The 15034-nt window shown below is 35.7% G+C and overlaps 1 protein-coding gene across 3 annotated transcripts in view; it reads left to right on the top strand.

Annotated features, from left to right (window-relative positions):
- Positions 1-15034, top strand: part of LRBA (LPS responsive beige-like anchor protein) — a gene marked incomplete at its 3' end in the record, with an annotated part of 428602 nt that overhangs the window by 139679 nt on the left and 273889 nt on the right. For all 3 annotated transcript variants that reach the window (XM_081999652.1, XM_081999651.1, XM_081999650.1), the window contains 2 exons: positions 1000-1064; positions 12413-12521. In XM_081999652.1, coding sequence (XP_081855778.1) covers positions 1000-1064; positions 12413-12521 — 174 coding nt within the window. The remainder of the gene's footprint in view (positions 1-999; positions 1065-12412; positions 12522-15034) is intronic.

Here is a 15034-nt window from a genome sequence, read left to right as displayed (position 1 = left end):
ATGGAAGCTGATGTGGAAAAGCATATGAAACTTAAGTTCATTTGTCTGCTGTGGATTCATTCTTTTGTATTAGCTTAGAATAGTTGAGGAATTTAAACCAAGAGTTCTATTTGGCCTGTTCTATCCAAATGCCTCTGTATTTTCACTAAAATATAAGGTTCGCACATTTAATACCCTTATTTTTAGCTCTGTCAACTTGTTCCTATGGAGACTAGTGTTAAAAATCTTTGTGTTTTTGTTAACCAATTCTGTTTCCTCCTCAGCTTTCAAACAGGGGAAACAAGCCCCAGTGATAGGTCATCTGGGAAGGTTGCTTTCTTATGTGTCTCTTCTGGGGGCCTGGCAAAACCCACCTACATGTTTAAGAGGTGTACAACTTTGCTGTAATTCAGGGTTCATTTGGATGTAAGAAATGTGCAGTGCATGTGTGTCTGCCATTACCGTCATTTCAGAGTGTTAAAAATGTGTTAAAATTTTTTGAAACATTCTGGGTGTTAATGATGCAATATTTGGATCATTAGCAGACTTTTTGAGTAGAGATGGCTATGTGATGCTGAGGTGAGGATTATTATCAGCACCTATGTTAACTAGACTGTAAGCTGTAAGAGAAATTTGTGTCTAATGAATGAGCCTTACCTCAACATGAAACAGTTTGTTTCTAACATTGTCAGGGTTCAATAAGGCAAAAAGCATCAGTGAACCAGAGTAAGTTCAGAATTATTGCATAACATAGCAAAAGAAAATTATTCAGTTGTTACTGGGATGTTTTTGTATTTTCTTCTCCTCTCCACAGAATATGACTTTGAGTAAACGATACTGTTCTGTTTCTTCATGCTGGCAATGTTTCCTGCCTGATTAACACACAGTTAACAATTCATATGTTTGCCGATGCTGGTGTAAGCTGCTGAAATTGAAAAGAAAGTGCATGACTTTGTAGCTGAAAAAATTTTTTTCTTAGTTTTGTTTTTATGCAACTAGTTTTCTCTTCTTTTTTCCCAGGAATGGCAGAACTCTATACAAAAGAATGCTGGACTTGCCTTTATTGAGCTTGTCAATGAAGGAAGGTAAGCCACAATACTTGATAGCACCTCTGCCTTAGCCTACAAGAAGCTGTGTCTTGAATTTTTTTCTAAAGAATTCTTCTTCTTCCTCTTTTTCTGTCATTTTCTTTGAGTTTTGCAAGCATGACTTCACATTCTTTAATACTTCAGTTCAGTTCTAATACTGAATATGGGATTTTGCAGAATCTGAATGCTCTTTAGTTTCATTAAATATTTCACTTATCGGTGTGTCATGGATTTTCTTTTTTCCTGTCCTTGTGCACTGGTTAACGATGAAACTATAATTTGTATTCAGCTAATCTCTTGAGGAAGGGAATTGATATTTGGAAGTCATTATAGCTAGGAATTATAAGATAAGCCTCTGTCTCAAAAATTAGGTTCCAGTTTACTCATTTATTTCTCATCTACCTCATAAAATTGAAAGGAAGAGAGACCCTTTAACATAAAAAAAACCCCAAACTTTTAATATTGCCAATTAGTTTAATATTCTATCGGTAACTATATATGTATATTACTGGGACTTACAGAAAATGACAGAGCAGGTGATGAGGCCATGCTCTTTGACTTGTAGTAACTTTTCAAAACCATCAATATTTTCTTCACTAGGAATTGATTGTTGAGGCAGACCAAGAGCAATATTTACTTTTTCTAATGGATTTTTTTAAGGTATCTTAATGAGTTAGCGGAGTATTACAAGAAAGGCCGTCTATCTAAACCTAAATTTTGTGAGTGAGTAACTTGAGCTAGTAAGAATCCCAATAGAAAATAAATTTTACAAGATTAGGACAGCTACTGAATTAAAAACAAAATAATTTATCACATAAATTGAAATGCTATATAAATATCTCTTTATCGTTGTAGGAATAGGGGAAATGGCTATTTGAGATCTTTCTTTTAAAATGTGTAGATGTTCTCAAGATACATAAAAATAATGACCTTTTTAATGGTTGTATTTCAGTTTATGGTGAGGGAAACACCATTCTGAGGCAGAAAAAACATTTTGCTACTAGTCTTGATCCCAAGGGCCAAGGTAAAGTAACAAGGGTGTTCAGTTACAGTGTTAAGATCTAGCCTGTAGTTGTTTCCTATTATGTGAGGCTGACCTGTCTTGACCTTACTTATAAAGTGCCTGCTATAAATTTGGCCCTTGATTAATGTTTTATTAGCATAGATAACGTAGAGATCCCCCACACATGTAAACCACAATGTAAGGTTCATCTGTGTAAGATGATTATCATGAACAAATCAGTTGCTGAGACTCAGTTGTAAGTAGCAGTTACCTAGTAGTTATTCAGCTTGTCCAAGTCAAGCTTTCAGGGAGCATTCTATCAGTAAACTGTTTGGAATTGACTATTTTCTTTTAAAAACCTGCCGTGCCCATCATGGACAGATGGAATCACTCCCCCACTTCCATAAACAACATCAATAACTTACAGTCTAGCCTTAACAGAGTGGTTGTCTCAAGGACAAATGATCCCTTGAAGACTGAAAAGTGTGGTTTTGGTTAGCAGAAAATATCGAAGTAATTGTTACTTCATTTCATTTCTGACTCATAGCAGAGTTGTTTTTTAAAAAAGTGGGAACATAACTTTCGTTGTGGGGAAGAGGGGAGGGGATTAATTTCTTTAAAATGGTTCCTTTTATCTATCTCCATTTTCCTCCATTGCTGTTATAGGAGCCTTTAAAGTTATTGCTGAATTGGTCATTGTGGTGCTTTGTGGCTTTTCAGCATTCACTAAAATGAAACTATTATCCCTCATATGACATGAACTATATTCCAGAACTACTCGTTTCTTCTCTTTATGCAGGTCACACATTATTTTTCTTGCACATATACTAACATTTACACTAAAACATTTCAGGCCTTGTATTTTATTGTATTTGTTACTGGTTTTTGTATTTTTTGCCATAACATTATAGTCTTAAAACATCCAGAAGCTGAAATCTTTTAATTAAAACCTAAAACTTAAAATAGCTGAATGATTCTGATTTAGACTTTAATTGCATAATTGTATAATAAAAGTTGAATTTTAAAATTGTTTCTATAAGTAGTGAAGAAGAGAAAACAAGGTAGTCATACAAAGGACAGAACCGATTTCAGCAAGTAAGGAAGGATGTCTGTGGGGTACCATGACATGCAGAGTGTTAGAATAAATAAGATATAATTAAGGACTAGAAGAACTGCCTAGTATTTGTGGCATCACAAAATTGCTATTGTCTGCTGCCTTGGTGGAGAAAGTCTTGGTCATCCTATAAGCTTTGTAAACAAGGGTTTTATTCCCAGTATTTATTACTGGCTTTGGACTAAAGATACCAGGGGATATTCCAGTTTGAAGTGTGTTCTACTATTTATGTTTATCAGGCAAATAAGACAACTGAAAAATCTTTCTGGAAGAGAAAGAGGACTAGAAGAAGAGATCTAAATCTCTTCTTATAGTTGCTTTCAAATGTATTTTTTGCTTTTATGTGAAAGGTATGAATGTACCTCTCTCTCTCACAGCAGTTGAAAGTTTTATGTTTAGGCTTGCCATGTTTTGGCTAGGATTCCCTGGACAGAAATACATGCAGAAAGTTTGCCTCTGGGACTCATAAGATCTACAGTGCGTGTGCTGCATTCAGAATGTGTTGGTCTGAATTTCATCATGTTCACAAGTAACTAATGTGTTACACATATAGTTGCTCCCAGGCTTTCCAGATATATCAGGTCTGCTGCACATGTATAGCAGAATTGATTTGCTTGTGCCCAGTGAAATTTTGAATCTTGAACTGAAAAAAAAATATCTCTAAACAGGGAGACTAGTATGTGAAAATACAGAATTGTAAACCTACCTAAAACTGAAATACACAACTGAAGTCTTTTGAAGGCCAGGTTACAAGCATAGTTAAAAAAACCCACATCAAAACAAAAAAACAAAAAACACCAAAAAAACCCTCAACTGAAAAACCACCAACAAAAAAAACCTGTAGAAAAACAGGAATGTACAGCATATAAGTGAAAAGCTGAAGGAGTGGGTATTGGAAAAGAACCTCTCTCTGGTCATGAAAGGAAATGTCAATTTCAGTGCATTGCTACATTGAACATTAATCTGTCATTAATAAAAATGAGTAAGTATTGTTCACCATTATTGTAATGTCTGGGAACACTGTTAATGCTCTTTGAAACCTTGTTAAATAGGTACCTGTACCCACTGGTGCTCTATGTACTGAGCCATCTGTGGAGCAGAAGTATAGAGTGCGAAACATTTTCCTTAGCCTGCTGAACTTCTGTCAGTCTAGATTTCAGCCTTCGTGCTTGCTTTTCACCTTTGGGTCCTCCCTTTAGGGAAAGTCTGTTTTTGGAGCCTCAGTGTGAGAGCTTACTGATGAGGGAATTTAGTCACTGGAACCATCCTTTAGGTGTAATTTGGTTTCCTGTCATAGCTGGTCCTGTCCTTTGGAGAATTCCAAGGTAACCAGACATATTTGTGTTTTTTTTTCTCCATGAAACTAATTGTGTTTCCTCCTTATGCAGGAAATGGTCAAGCTATTATTTCTGAACTGAAAAAAACACAGAAGTTTTGTTTTGCTTCCTTGCATGTACAAATGCCTCTTTTGTTAGACTCTTGCTTCCTCTACTTGACTAGTTAGCAGACAACTCCTTTGCTCTGTGAAGGTTAAAACTCTCTCCTGTCGCTTTGATTCATTAGCACACTTTACTGTGAAACATCTCTTATGCTAGACCTTGTTTTCTGTATCAGTCAGTGCACTAACAAACGTACTCGAGCTTGAGACTAGGCATGACAGTTATTATCCCCTTTGGGGTGATAATGGGTTTGGCATGGCAGGGGTTGAGGGATCAGTCTCCTAAGGATGCTACAGCAATTATTCTTTCTGATTTTCAGTTGAAGAGACTCTTGAAGATGCTTAATTTTAATTTTCTCAAGCATCGTTTTCTTGGTCATCCAAAGAATTAAGTACTGTGTTCTATATGTATATTTTTATACATCTTTAAATGAATATTCAGACAGTGGTTCCTTTAAAAAACTGTCATATGAAGTTTGGTTGAAAGATATCCTCATTAAACTAGCAGAATACATGCATAATTTCCTCTCTTTTGCCTTTGCCCTTTCAAATCCTTAACCAAATCAAACCAACCAAAACGTAAGGATTCACAAGTGTATGCAGGAGAAGCAGAAGTAATGAAGTTTGTTTTTCTGTTGCTTTTTCTCATTGTTAGAGTCTCTGTTGTCTAATGAGGAGTGAAATCTAATCAAAATTATCCTGCATTATCAGAGGATTCTCTTCCTATATTGGACATTCTATCATTCTATTAGCTTCAGTACAGTTGAAAACAGCTTTTTTTTTTTTTTTTAAGGATGCCTGCAAGGGGTTTTGTCCTCCATTGGATAAAAAACTTGTATAAAATTAATATTTTTGAGAAACTCTATAGCCTTCTGTTAAAAAAATTTGTTGGACTTATCCAATGAACTCAAAAGTTACTGGGAGAAGGTGGCAAGCAGACAGCATGCAAATCTAATATCCTTAGCAAGTAAAAATTCCACCAACCAACCAAAAAAGCCCCAAACCTCTACATAAATAACCAGATGTAACTGGCATTATTCTCCCAATACATAACATCCAGTAGCATAAAATCTGGGATGCTGTAATCCTCTGTATTGCTATAGCTTTTTTTTTTTTTCCAGAAGTAGCTGTACTAAGAAAATTTCAACATGTGTCACCTGCTGTGCCTTTTCTTAAATTGTATCTATTACTTTTGACTGGTCATAGATGCAAATATTTTTTAATATTGAAATAGTTGGCAATCAAACCAGTTGGCCAATTACTTGCACACTTTCCTAATGGAAAATAGGGGACAGATGTAGGCTGCCCCATTCAATTGTCTTTCACTTGCAATAGTGCGGTCACTCTCAAGGAATGAATGTTAGAGAATGTGTTGCCATAGGAGCAACTACTGTGATGGAAAATAGTTAGAAAAATACAGCTATTAATGAAAAAATGGATGATAACTGACAGATTTAAGCTTTGTGCATGATTGACCAAAAAAGGCCTAGGAAAAAAATGATAAATGTGGTCACATCCAAACTAGAATTGATTGCTACCAGTCTGCTCCCCTTATTGCAGCCTCCTTGCCCTGAGATTCTGATAACATAGAACCTGCACCTTATTCTTGATTTGTAAGAGGGCAAAAAAAGTGTTTTCCACATTTCCTTGCTTTTTATTTTTAGCAACCCATTCTGTTTAAGTGGCAGGTTTTGTAAAAGTGATTTTTGATGATTTATTTTCTGAGGTTTTGTTACTGTTTTTGTTTCATAGCAGAAGCAGCTTTGTTAATGTGTGAATTTGAACTATGGTAGATCATTAGGCTAGACTTTAAACAACATTTTAAATGTGCTGAAAATTAGAAGTTGTAGCCTGGATGTGTTTCAGAGACGAATAAGTGACTTGAGGTGGGGTTTTTGACACTACGTGATTTTTTTGTGCATGTGTGTGCACCAAGGTGTAGTGTGACATGCACGAGCATTTTTAAAACAGTTTTTTTATTTCAATGAGTTTTGTTTGATCATCTGTGCATGGATTTAAATTGCATCATTTTTGTGTAACTGGAAACATATGATCTTTGCTGCAACTTAATGAATAAGCAGAAGCTTTTTGGGGAGAGCTATGTCTTAATGATTAAAAATTAATGTAAGCTTTTATTATTGGAGATGCTAGTAACTTTGGAGGGTATATATGTAACAAAGGTAGGCTTTGCTTGTGAGAATGTCATTAATTTGCTGGGTCTGTCAAAAAGCAAAATCTGAAACCATTTTTGAGTGCCTGGGAATTCTTAAATATTTTTTTTATGTAGAAAGATTTTTGTAACATCTGCTTTTAAAAATAAATTAATGCAAGAGTAACAAGAAGGTATTTATACTGCACTCATGCGTGTATACATGTATTGTACTGTTGCTATCTGATCAAAAATTTTCAGAAATCATCTGTCGTACTACCATGCAGTCTCTCTCAGAATGTGAACACAGCCTCAGATCAGTTTTCACTAGGCTCTGACATGACCTAAGTGGCTATCCTAGATACAAAAGGTTGGACTGGTGTGTCCCCTCCTAGCTGTCTTTTCGGAGTGCTGTTAAGTTTTATGCTATTGCATGTCCAAGTCAGCATTTTGGCGAGCTTGTGTGATTTTTTTCTTTTTTTTTTTAAGGGAGTGTGTTCAAACTTCAGTCTTTAGGACATTATGGAATTGTCTGTATTTTTTGATGACTGAATAGCATATCTGTAAAGTATCCAGAAAGCAATTGTAAAACCTCCTTGCAGCAGTAATTCCAACACTTAGCACATTGAGCAGTCAGATCCCGTAAAAGACAGCGTGTATCCATGTAGAACGTATCTCCTTTTGAAGTAACAGACTCTTATACACTAGGTTTATGAGGAGTGCAAGTAGGAGAGCTTACCTTTATCCTCCTTTCTTGGCTACCTCTGAGTTCTCTGTTGTGGTAGTGTCTGGAACATACATAATCTCTCCCTGTAGTACTTTGAAAGATTTATGCCTAAACAGCTGTTGTAAATGTCACCTCTAAAGCTTTTTCCATATTTTGACTAAAACTGATAATAATTGGACATCAGTAATACTAACCTAGAATTTATCCATCGCTTACTTTCTTTGCTTCCACATATTTTTCTGTTTCATTTTTTTCCTCTTGTACCTTCTCTTTTTTGCTTGTTATAAGGAGAAACCTGACTTTTTACTTGATCATCTAAGCATTCCGCAGGCAGAAATCAAAGTAAGAAGGTTTCTTGCTTTGTGTCTCATAGTTTTCTCTTTCAGCGTAACAGTAAAAATCAGAATATCTCATGTATTTGGCTGGAACTCCTCTCAGTGGTTTAGCACTTCATTCCTGACCTAGTAAAGTATGCAAGTATATATTTAACTTCCAGCATGGGATCCGTCCCCTTGGTTGCTTTTACTAGGCTGTTCATCTTTTCAAAGTTAATCACATGTTTTAAAATATTTCAGTCCAGAAATAAAGTTCTTAGACAAAGAAAGAAAAGTCTGTTTGAGACCTTGAATCTGGTGTGGACTGAAAGCAGAGGAGTGGGCCTGTTATCCAGAGTCTTTACCCCCATAGGTATTATGGTTTAACTTCTACAGAACATGTCCATCCACACTCTTCTTGTGTTGAAGATCAGGAAAAAAAAAAAATCTTAATTCAATAGCTTGTCATAGATTCCCTTCTGGTTTGTCTTTATCAGGGAAGGAGGAGTGTAAATCAACACATTCAGCAGCATTTTGGTGTTTAATAACAGTGGAAAAAAATAAACAGGTATGTGAGAGAGTAATACAGGGCAAACGTGGTCCATGGGTCTGCATACAGAGATTATGAAGCATAGGCAAGAAGGAAATTATTAGACTTCAGTTTTTCTTTCAGTTTGGGTGTACATACTTTGAAAAGGACAAGAAGTTAAATTAATCTGTTTAGTCAAAGAAATGAAAAGCTGTCTTTTTGCTGTGAAAAAAAGTATTTATAAAGGGAGGTTTTGGATTGACTTTTTCTTTAACAGATAAAGAACTATGATCTAGTTGCTGGAATAAAAAACAGGATAAAAGCAGACAAGGAATAGTTGGGGTTGGGGTTTTTTGTTTGTTTTTAGTTGACACTAATTACCTTATAAAACTTCTTTATAGGGGAACATGGTATAAAATATTTTAAAATCTTAAAAAAAAAAAAAAAAAAAAGTTGGGGCATCTTTCTGAAAGCTGTGCTGTAGCTCAAACGGAAGGTACAGACTTGATGGAGGAAATGGAATTATTTTGGGGGAAACATGCATGATCAATTCTGTGTAGGAGGCCAGAGCAGGTACCAGAAAGAACCATTATGATCCTTCAAATCCATGAAGTGTGCTTACTGTCTTAGCGAGGAAATCAGATTTTTCTAAGCATCTTTTTTTTTTTTTTACTTTAGAAGAAAACATTTGAATCTCCTTAAGTTACCTGATCTAGTTAATACAGCTTTATAGCCACTCACGTGTGTACAAAATGCATTGTATGTAGTTTGGGGATGAACTAATACTTTTGCAAGTGTCAGATTCTTGTCCTTGCCTCAGCAGTGGTCTGCTCAGCTGGAAACAGTTGTTTCTATTGCAAGCGACGAACTACACTTAGCAAATCTCTGTTCATCATTTTGTTTGCCTCAAATGGAAAAGTAGCAGCTGCCAAGGTTCCCGAAATTAGTGTTTAGAAGTAGATGATTAAAACTTAATTTTAGACATATGAGCAGAGGTGTGTTCATTTATAGAGATGCTGAGAGCTTGTATTTGCCTTTGATTTTTAATGATGGGTATAGACTCCCCTGTTGTATCATGCCATCATTACATTTATGTATAGATTTATATTTAGTCTGCTAAGTTCTGCACTTAGAGGTACGTTCAGAAGAGAAATCTGAGTGGCATGCTATGTATGTGGATACTGTTCTCAGAAAAAAAATCCAAACTGAGCTAGATAATCATACAACTTGAATTGTTTATTAGAAGAAAGTTAATCTTAAGCATATGCAGTGTTTGGAAAAGGTGACTGAAAAGAAAGATCAAAATTTGAAGTTCTTGAATGTAAATAATGAACACATCTGTCATATGGTATAAAGCAGTAAATTATTTCATATAGGCTTTGTTTGTATTGGTAAATAATTTTTATCCTCAGCTCCTGAAGACCTTTACTTGCTGAATTTGGCAATTTGAAAGAAGGGAAGTAATCGTGTAATAATTGATACCTAATAATATGAAGCTTTTATCTTTTTCTGAAAACAGCTTAAAGGTTACCAGTAGGTGCTTATGCTAAGCTTGGAAAATTCCTTAGTTAGCCATAAGAATTTTTGGTTGCCAAAATGACAAATTTGACTAGGGTTTATCTACAAAACCATGTGTAAGCTTTATCTAGCTGGCCTAGCACTGTGTGGAATGTCACAGAGAAAATGAGGAAAGTACATGGGATTAGTAAGGAGAGGTGGGCATAACAAAAGTGACAAATGATCCATAGGAGACCAAGCTCTTTCTGCTACTTAGAAGCTATTTGTTTTCACTAGGTACACTTCTAGTCTGTTTTGAGAAGGTTGTTCTTATGTGAGGGAATGTAGTTCTTTGCTTTGTTTGGAACACGTCCATCATCTCTGCAAATGCATAGTAAGTGCCAGTGTACAGTCAGTCGTGTACTGTGCTGCTTACTGGTTACGTTTGGTAAATAAAAAGGAAAATCCCTGTTGTAAAGCGTTAAAAACAACTATTATATAGGGTGCTTTCTTGAACGGATGAAAATAAGTGTGACTTTTAGAGGATAACTATATTTTTCAAAGTCCCATCAGGTTAGCAGAAGGTATTGTTATGGACAAACTCAATCAAAATAGTTGGATACTGTCCAACTGTCTTAAATGTAAATTATATACATGATACTGTAATACATGAGTATTTATGATCCACCTATTTTTTAGGCAGTTCTTACTTTAATAAGAAATTGTTTATTTAAATACTTATGTGACAGATTTGAATATGCTACTGGGGATCTTGGAGAAAAGAAGGGAGTCAAATGCTTGGAATCTGCTCAGACTGTGAAACTGGTTTTGCAGTTTCTTGTTGCTGGTTATTAGTAGGGTTCTATTTTTAGCTGAACATTATTGTAAATTATTAGAGACAGAGGTTTGGGGTTTATTTTCTCAGTGTACAAGCAATGCCTTCTTAACTAGTTTATTTTCCCAATTTTTTTGAAGCCACAAAAAGTTAAGAAATTGAAGTTACATTATTGCAGCAATGTTGGTTCTGCAAGTTTTTTGAAAGTAAAAGTTTGTCACTAATACATGCAGATAAATTGGCCAAATTTTATGTTTGTTGATCAGCAGCTACTTCCATTCTAAAAGTGACTAGAAATAGAAAAAATTAAAAAAATTATATCATGGTTCTAAACCAGTGGCTTCTGTACAAGCCTCCTCAAACAGAAGGTGAAGTTGTGCTTCAAGTAATGAGTTGTGTGTATTTCTTGTTTCAAGAATTCATCTACGTGGAGACAGTAGTCCACTGACTTAACTGATTCATGATCACACGGCCTCATTTGGCTGTTGTCTTGCAGTTTTCCTAGCGTTGTAGTGAGAGAGGCAATGAACAAAGAGCTTTGGGTGTTGTTCCGCTCTGGATTTCTTCTCATTGGAGTAGGCTTGTGACCTGCAAGCCTACTGCAAGTGTGGAGTTGTGGCTAGCATAGGAAAAGAGGCAGCGGAGCATTGATGATCATACTGCCAAACGTACAGGTAGACAGGTGGAGCCTAAGTTCAGCTGAAAAAGTTCCAGGGCATAAAGTTAACATTGTAACATTATTATACTGCATAATAAATCCTGTGTTTTTAAAGAAGGGCTCTGAGTAGATTCTGAACTTGTTGAAACGTGCTTTAGCTTGTATGTGCAAGACTAACAAGTGATTTTATGTTCTGCTACTCTTTTCTACATTTGCAACTTAAAACCTTTACAAAAAAAAAAAACCCAAAACTTTAATACCGGATGTTTTGGAAAAACTAACCAGCAGAGCATGTAGTGGATTATTTTATTTATTATTTATCTGGTGTATCTTTGAGTGATCCTGTGAAAATGTGCACCTTCTAAAACAGCGTAGCTCCTGTATAGCCAGTTTTAATTTTATGAATCCCAATGTAACTAATTAAAAAGGAAATGTTTTTAGTAACAATATGTGAACTCACAGAATAATTGGGTTGTAATTCAACTTGTCAGCTCTGCTGCCATTCATAAACTCAGGGTTTATGAAGGCCTCAGAAAACTCAGATTGAATTACAGCTTTATTCTGTACATAACCTGGAACAATGTATATCTTAGCATTTCATTTGTGAGACTGAGGATGTTTATAACCCTGAAAATATTACTTAAATGTATACTTACCATAAAATTTTTATTTTACAATTGGAGAAAAAACTATACTGCAGTGCAGTTCACAATTTTTTTATTTAGACTTTACATCAGTTACATTAGGGCTTTCGCGTTGGATGTTTATGCATAAGCTGCTTACTTTATCTTGTGTTGTGTGTATGTGAAAGATTTTCTTACATATCTATATTTCAGGTAGAAGGAATGACTGTCTAGAGTGTTTACATTTAATTTAATACTTAGTTTGTTTTACTATTGAAATACAATTTTACTAGTAGCCAGAAAATTACCCTTCAACCTTATTTATACCATTTTCTTAACACAGTAAAGTCAGTTATGGAACAGAGCTCAAAATATTTGTGTATATATACTGTATTTACGGATTTTTATTTTAGGACTTCATTCTCTCAAGGCAGTTCTTAAATATTCTCTGTCCTCAGGTTGCTGAGTCAAACCATGAAGGAGCATTTGGTAAGAGTGGCTAATGAAGCAGAATTTATCTTGAGCAGACAGAGAGCAGAGGATATTAACCGCCATGCTGAATTTGAGGTAAGAAATAAATTAAAATAAAAAAAAAAAACCCAAACCACCCAAACATAACAAGCTGACTGTGTTTGAGGATTCCAATGTGTGATACAGGCTTTTCAGGCACGGGAGGTTCCTTCCTGAAAGGTGCTTTGCAGTCACAGGGTGTTTTGATAGTTTGCCACTAACTTTCATGGAAAAACAGGCTGTGTAGAGCAGCTCAGAACTTGTCAGAATCTGCAAGCCATAGTTTGTGGGAGAAGGAATTTTGTCATACTATTGCTGCTCTTTTCCATGAAGCAAATATCACTGTACGTGTTAAAGCTGCTTAGTGTCACAGTCAAAATACAACTCTGAAAAACACACCTTACTGAAGATAAATGATAAGAGCCTGTTAAGTGCAGAACGAGAAATTACTCTTTTTTTCTTTTTGTATCATTTGCTATTTCGCTTAATCCATCTCTCAAACCATTTTCCTTATGTTTTACATGGCTCGGTGTGGTTTGGTTATGTTTTTGTATTTTCATCCCACTTAAGGGATTCTAAAGTGAAATAATGGCCTTTGTTTTTATAGACTCTTAATAAAAATACAAGCCTTTTTTCTGAATCACTTTAGTCATACTTCCACTTTTGGATCTCAATTACATCACTTATCTCCTTTCTCTGTGCTCTAATTATTGGGTTGTTTAAATGAAAATGAAGCTAAATCTCACTAAAATCACCAGTATTCTGCTTAAAGAGTACTTAGTCTTTCTTCTGACATGTGATACTACTTGTGGTTTTGTTTTTAAAATGAAGCATTAAGAGATTGAAGGCACATTTGTGCTTAACTTATTTCTAAACTGTTTTTCTCTTAAATCTTTACTTGAAAAAATACTCCCCAAAGATGAAAGCATATTTTTCTTAGACAGTGCTTATGTTCTAAAGGTCATCTGTGTTGGCCCCAGGATTCAAGCTGTGCGTTGTTTAATAACATATCTGCACTTCATCTACAGCTAGTTACCCCCTCCTGCAAACAGAGATGTTGTAAGATATCTACAGTACCATTTTGCAATGGTGAAATAGCAGGCATGTTTCGTTTATTACATCAAGGGTTTGGCGACAGTCCTGTGGAGATGAAAAGTGTATCTTTTTACTTTGTTGCCTGATAATCATTGGAGTGGGACATGCTTGACATCTTTTGCTCTGGATTTATGCAGAAGCTCTGTGTATGACATGGCATTATTGATTAAATGAATAGCCCACTTTTTTCTGCAGATGCAAACTGTTCACAAAGGGGTGTGTGTGTGTATGTTGGAAATCTGTGTGAAGCAAAGGGTTCTGTCATGTAAATATGGGCTATCAACGAATATAGTTGTTCAGTGACAACTTCAACTGTTAGCCTTATTTCAGTCTCAGGACACCTTTTATGATGTCTGGAAGAAATTCACACTGAGCATCAACTTAGATTTTTAATACAGCTCTGAGTTTTGCTGTGACAACTCTCTAGGATAAGAGTCAGGTGATATTTTTTTAAGTTGATGCTGTTTTGAATGTGTGCTGTCTCAGTATGAGGGCTCAGGGGATTTAACTCGTCAGGTTGAACTTAAATGGAAACTAATGTACTAAAATAGCAGCAGTCTGTTTTATCAAGTTTGGTTTTGTTACTGTGCTGGAAAAGCTTAGATCTAGCATCACTTCTTGCAGGTATGCAAATTGAGGATATACAACTGTTGGATTCTACCAAATGCTTAAATAACAAACCTGGTATCTCATGCAGTTAGCATTCAGCTTTATGTTGCTTTTGTGGAAGGGGGAACTGTTAGTCACATCCATTTGAATCTGCAGGTATCACATCAACAATCAGACATTTCTGTGTACTGTGTTCTGTCCATCCACGGTATGGTCTGGTTTTCACACCTCTTGTCCAGTGTGCTTGACTTGTTTTAGCACCATGATACTTTTTAGCCATGGTGTTCCTCATAACCTTTTAAAAGGGTGCTCCAGGCTATAGAAAACTTGCAGTTCTTTTGTTGTGCCCAGAAATGGATCTGTCCCCTGACTAGACTGGATATATTCCATCACTTAATGGGAATGAATCTGTGCTGTGTTGGGCTGCTGACATGCTGTGTATTGCAATTGGTAGGTATGTTCCCGTTGTATGAATGGGTGTCGCTGTTGATACCTGTGTTTTGGTCCTAACGTGTCGTGTCATGTCACAACACACTTCTAGGCATGTGACAGGAAGGATTTGCAAATAAGAGAAAAAGGACTTTCAAAACAGTTGATACAGCCTTTGATCTGTTTCATTGCTCCAACTTGGGGACCTGTAAGGAAAGCAGAGTAGCAGATGATGAGCCCTAAGCTAAAGATTGTTTTGGCTATCTTAGATGGTGTGGTTTGGGCACCTGCATGCACCCAGTTCCCATTCCTTTTAAAATTTGATATAAGTATTTTGCATCAATAATATCCTAAGATGAGGAATTTCCCTGCTGTGATAGTTGAAGAAAATGAGTAGATCCTGTGTACAACAAAAAGATTAAACAATTTCTTGGAAA

This window comes from Phaethon aethereus (assembly GCF_964289735.1).
Source record: "Phaethon aethereus genome assembly, chromosome: 4".
Classification (NCBI taxonomy): domain Eukaryota; kingdom Metazoa; phylum Chordata; class Aves; order Phaethontiformes; family Phaethontidae; genus Phaethon; species Phaethon aethereus.
The sequence above is the reverse complement of the archived record's forward strand: the minus strand, read 5'-3'. Positions and strand labels throughout refer to the sequence as shown.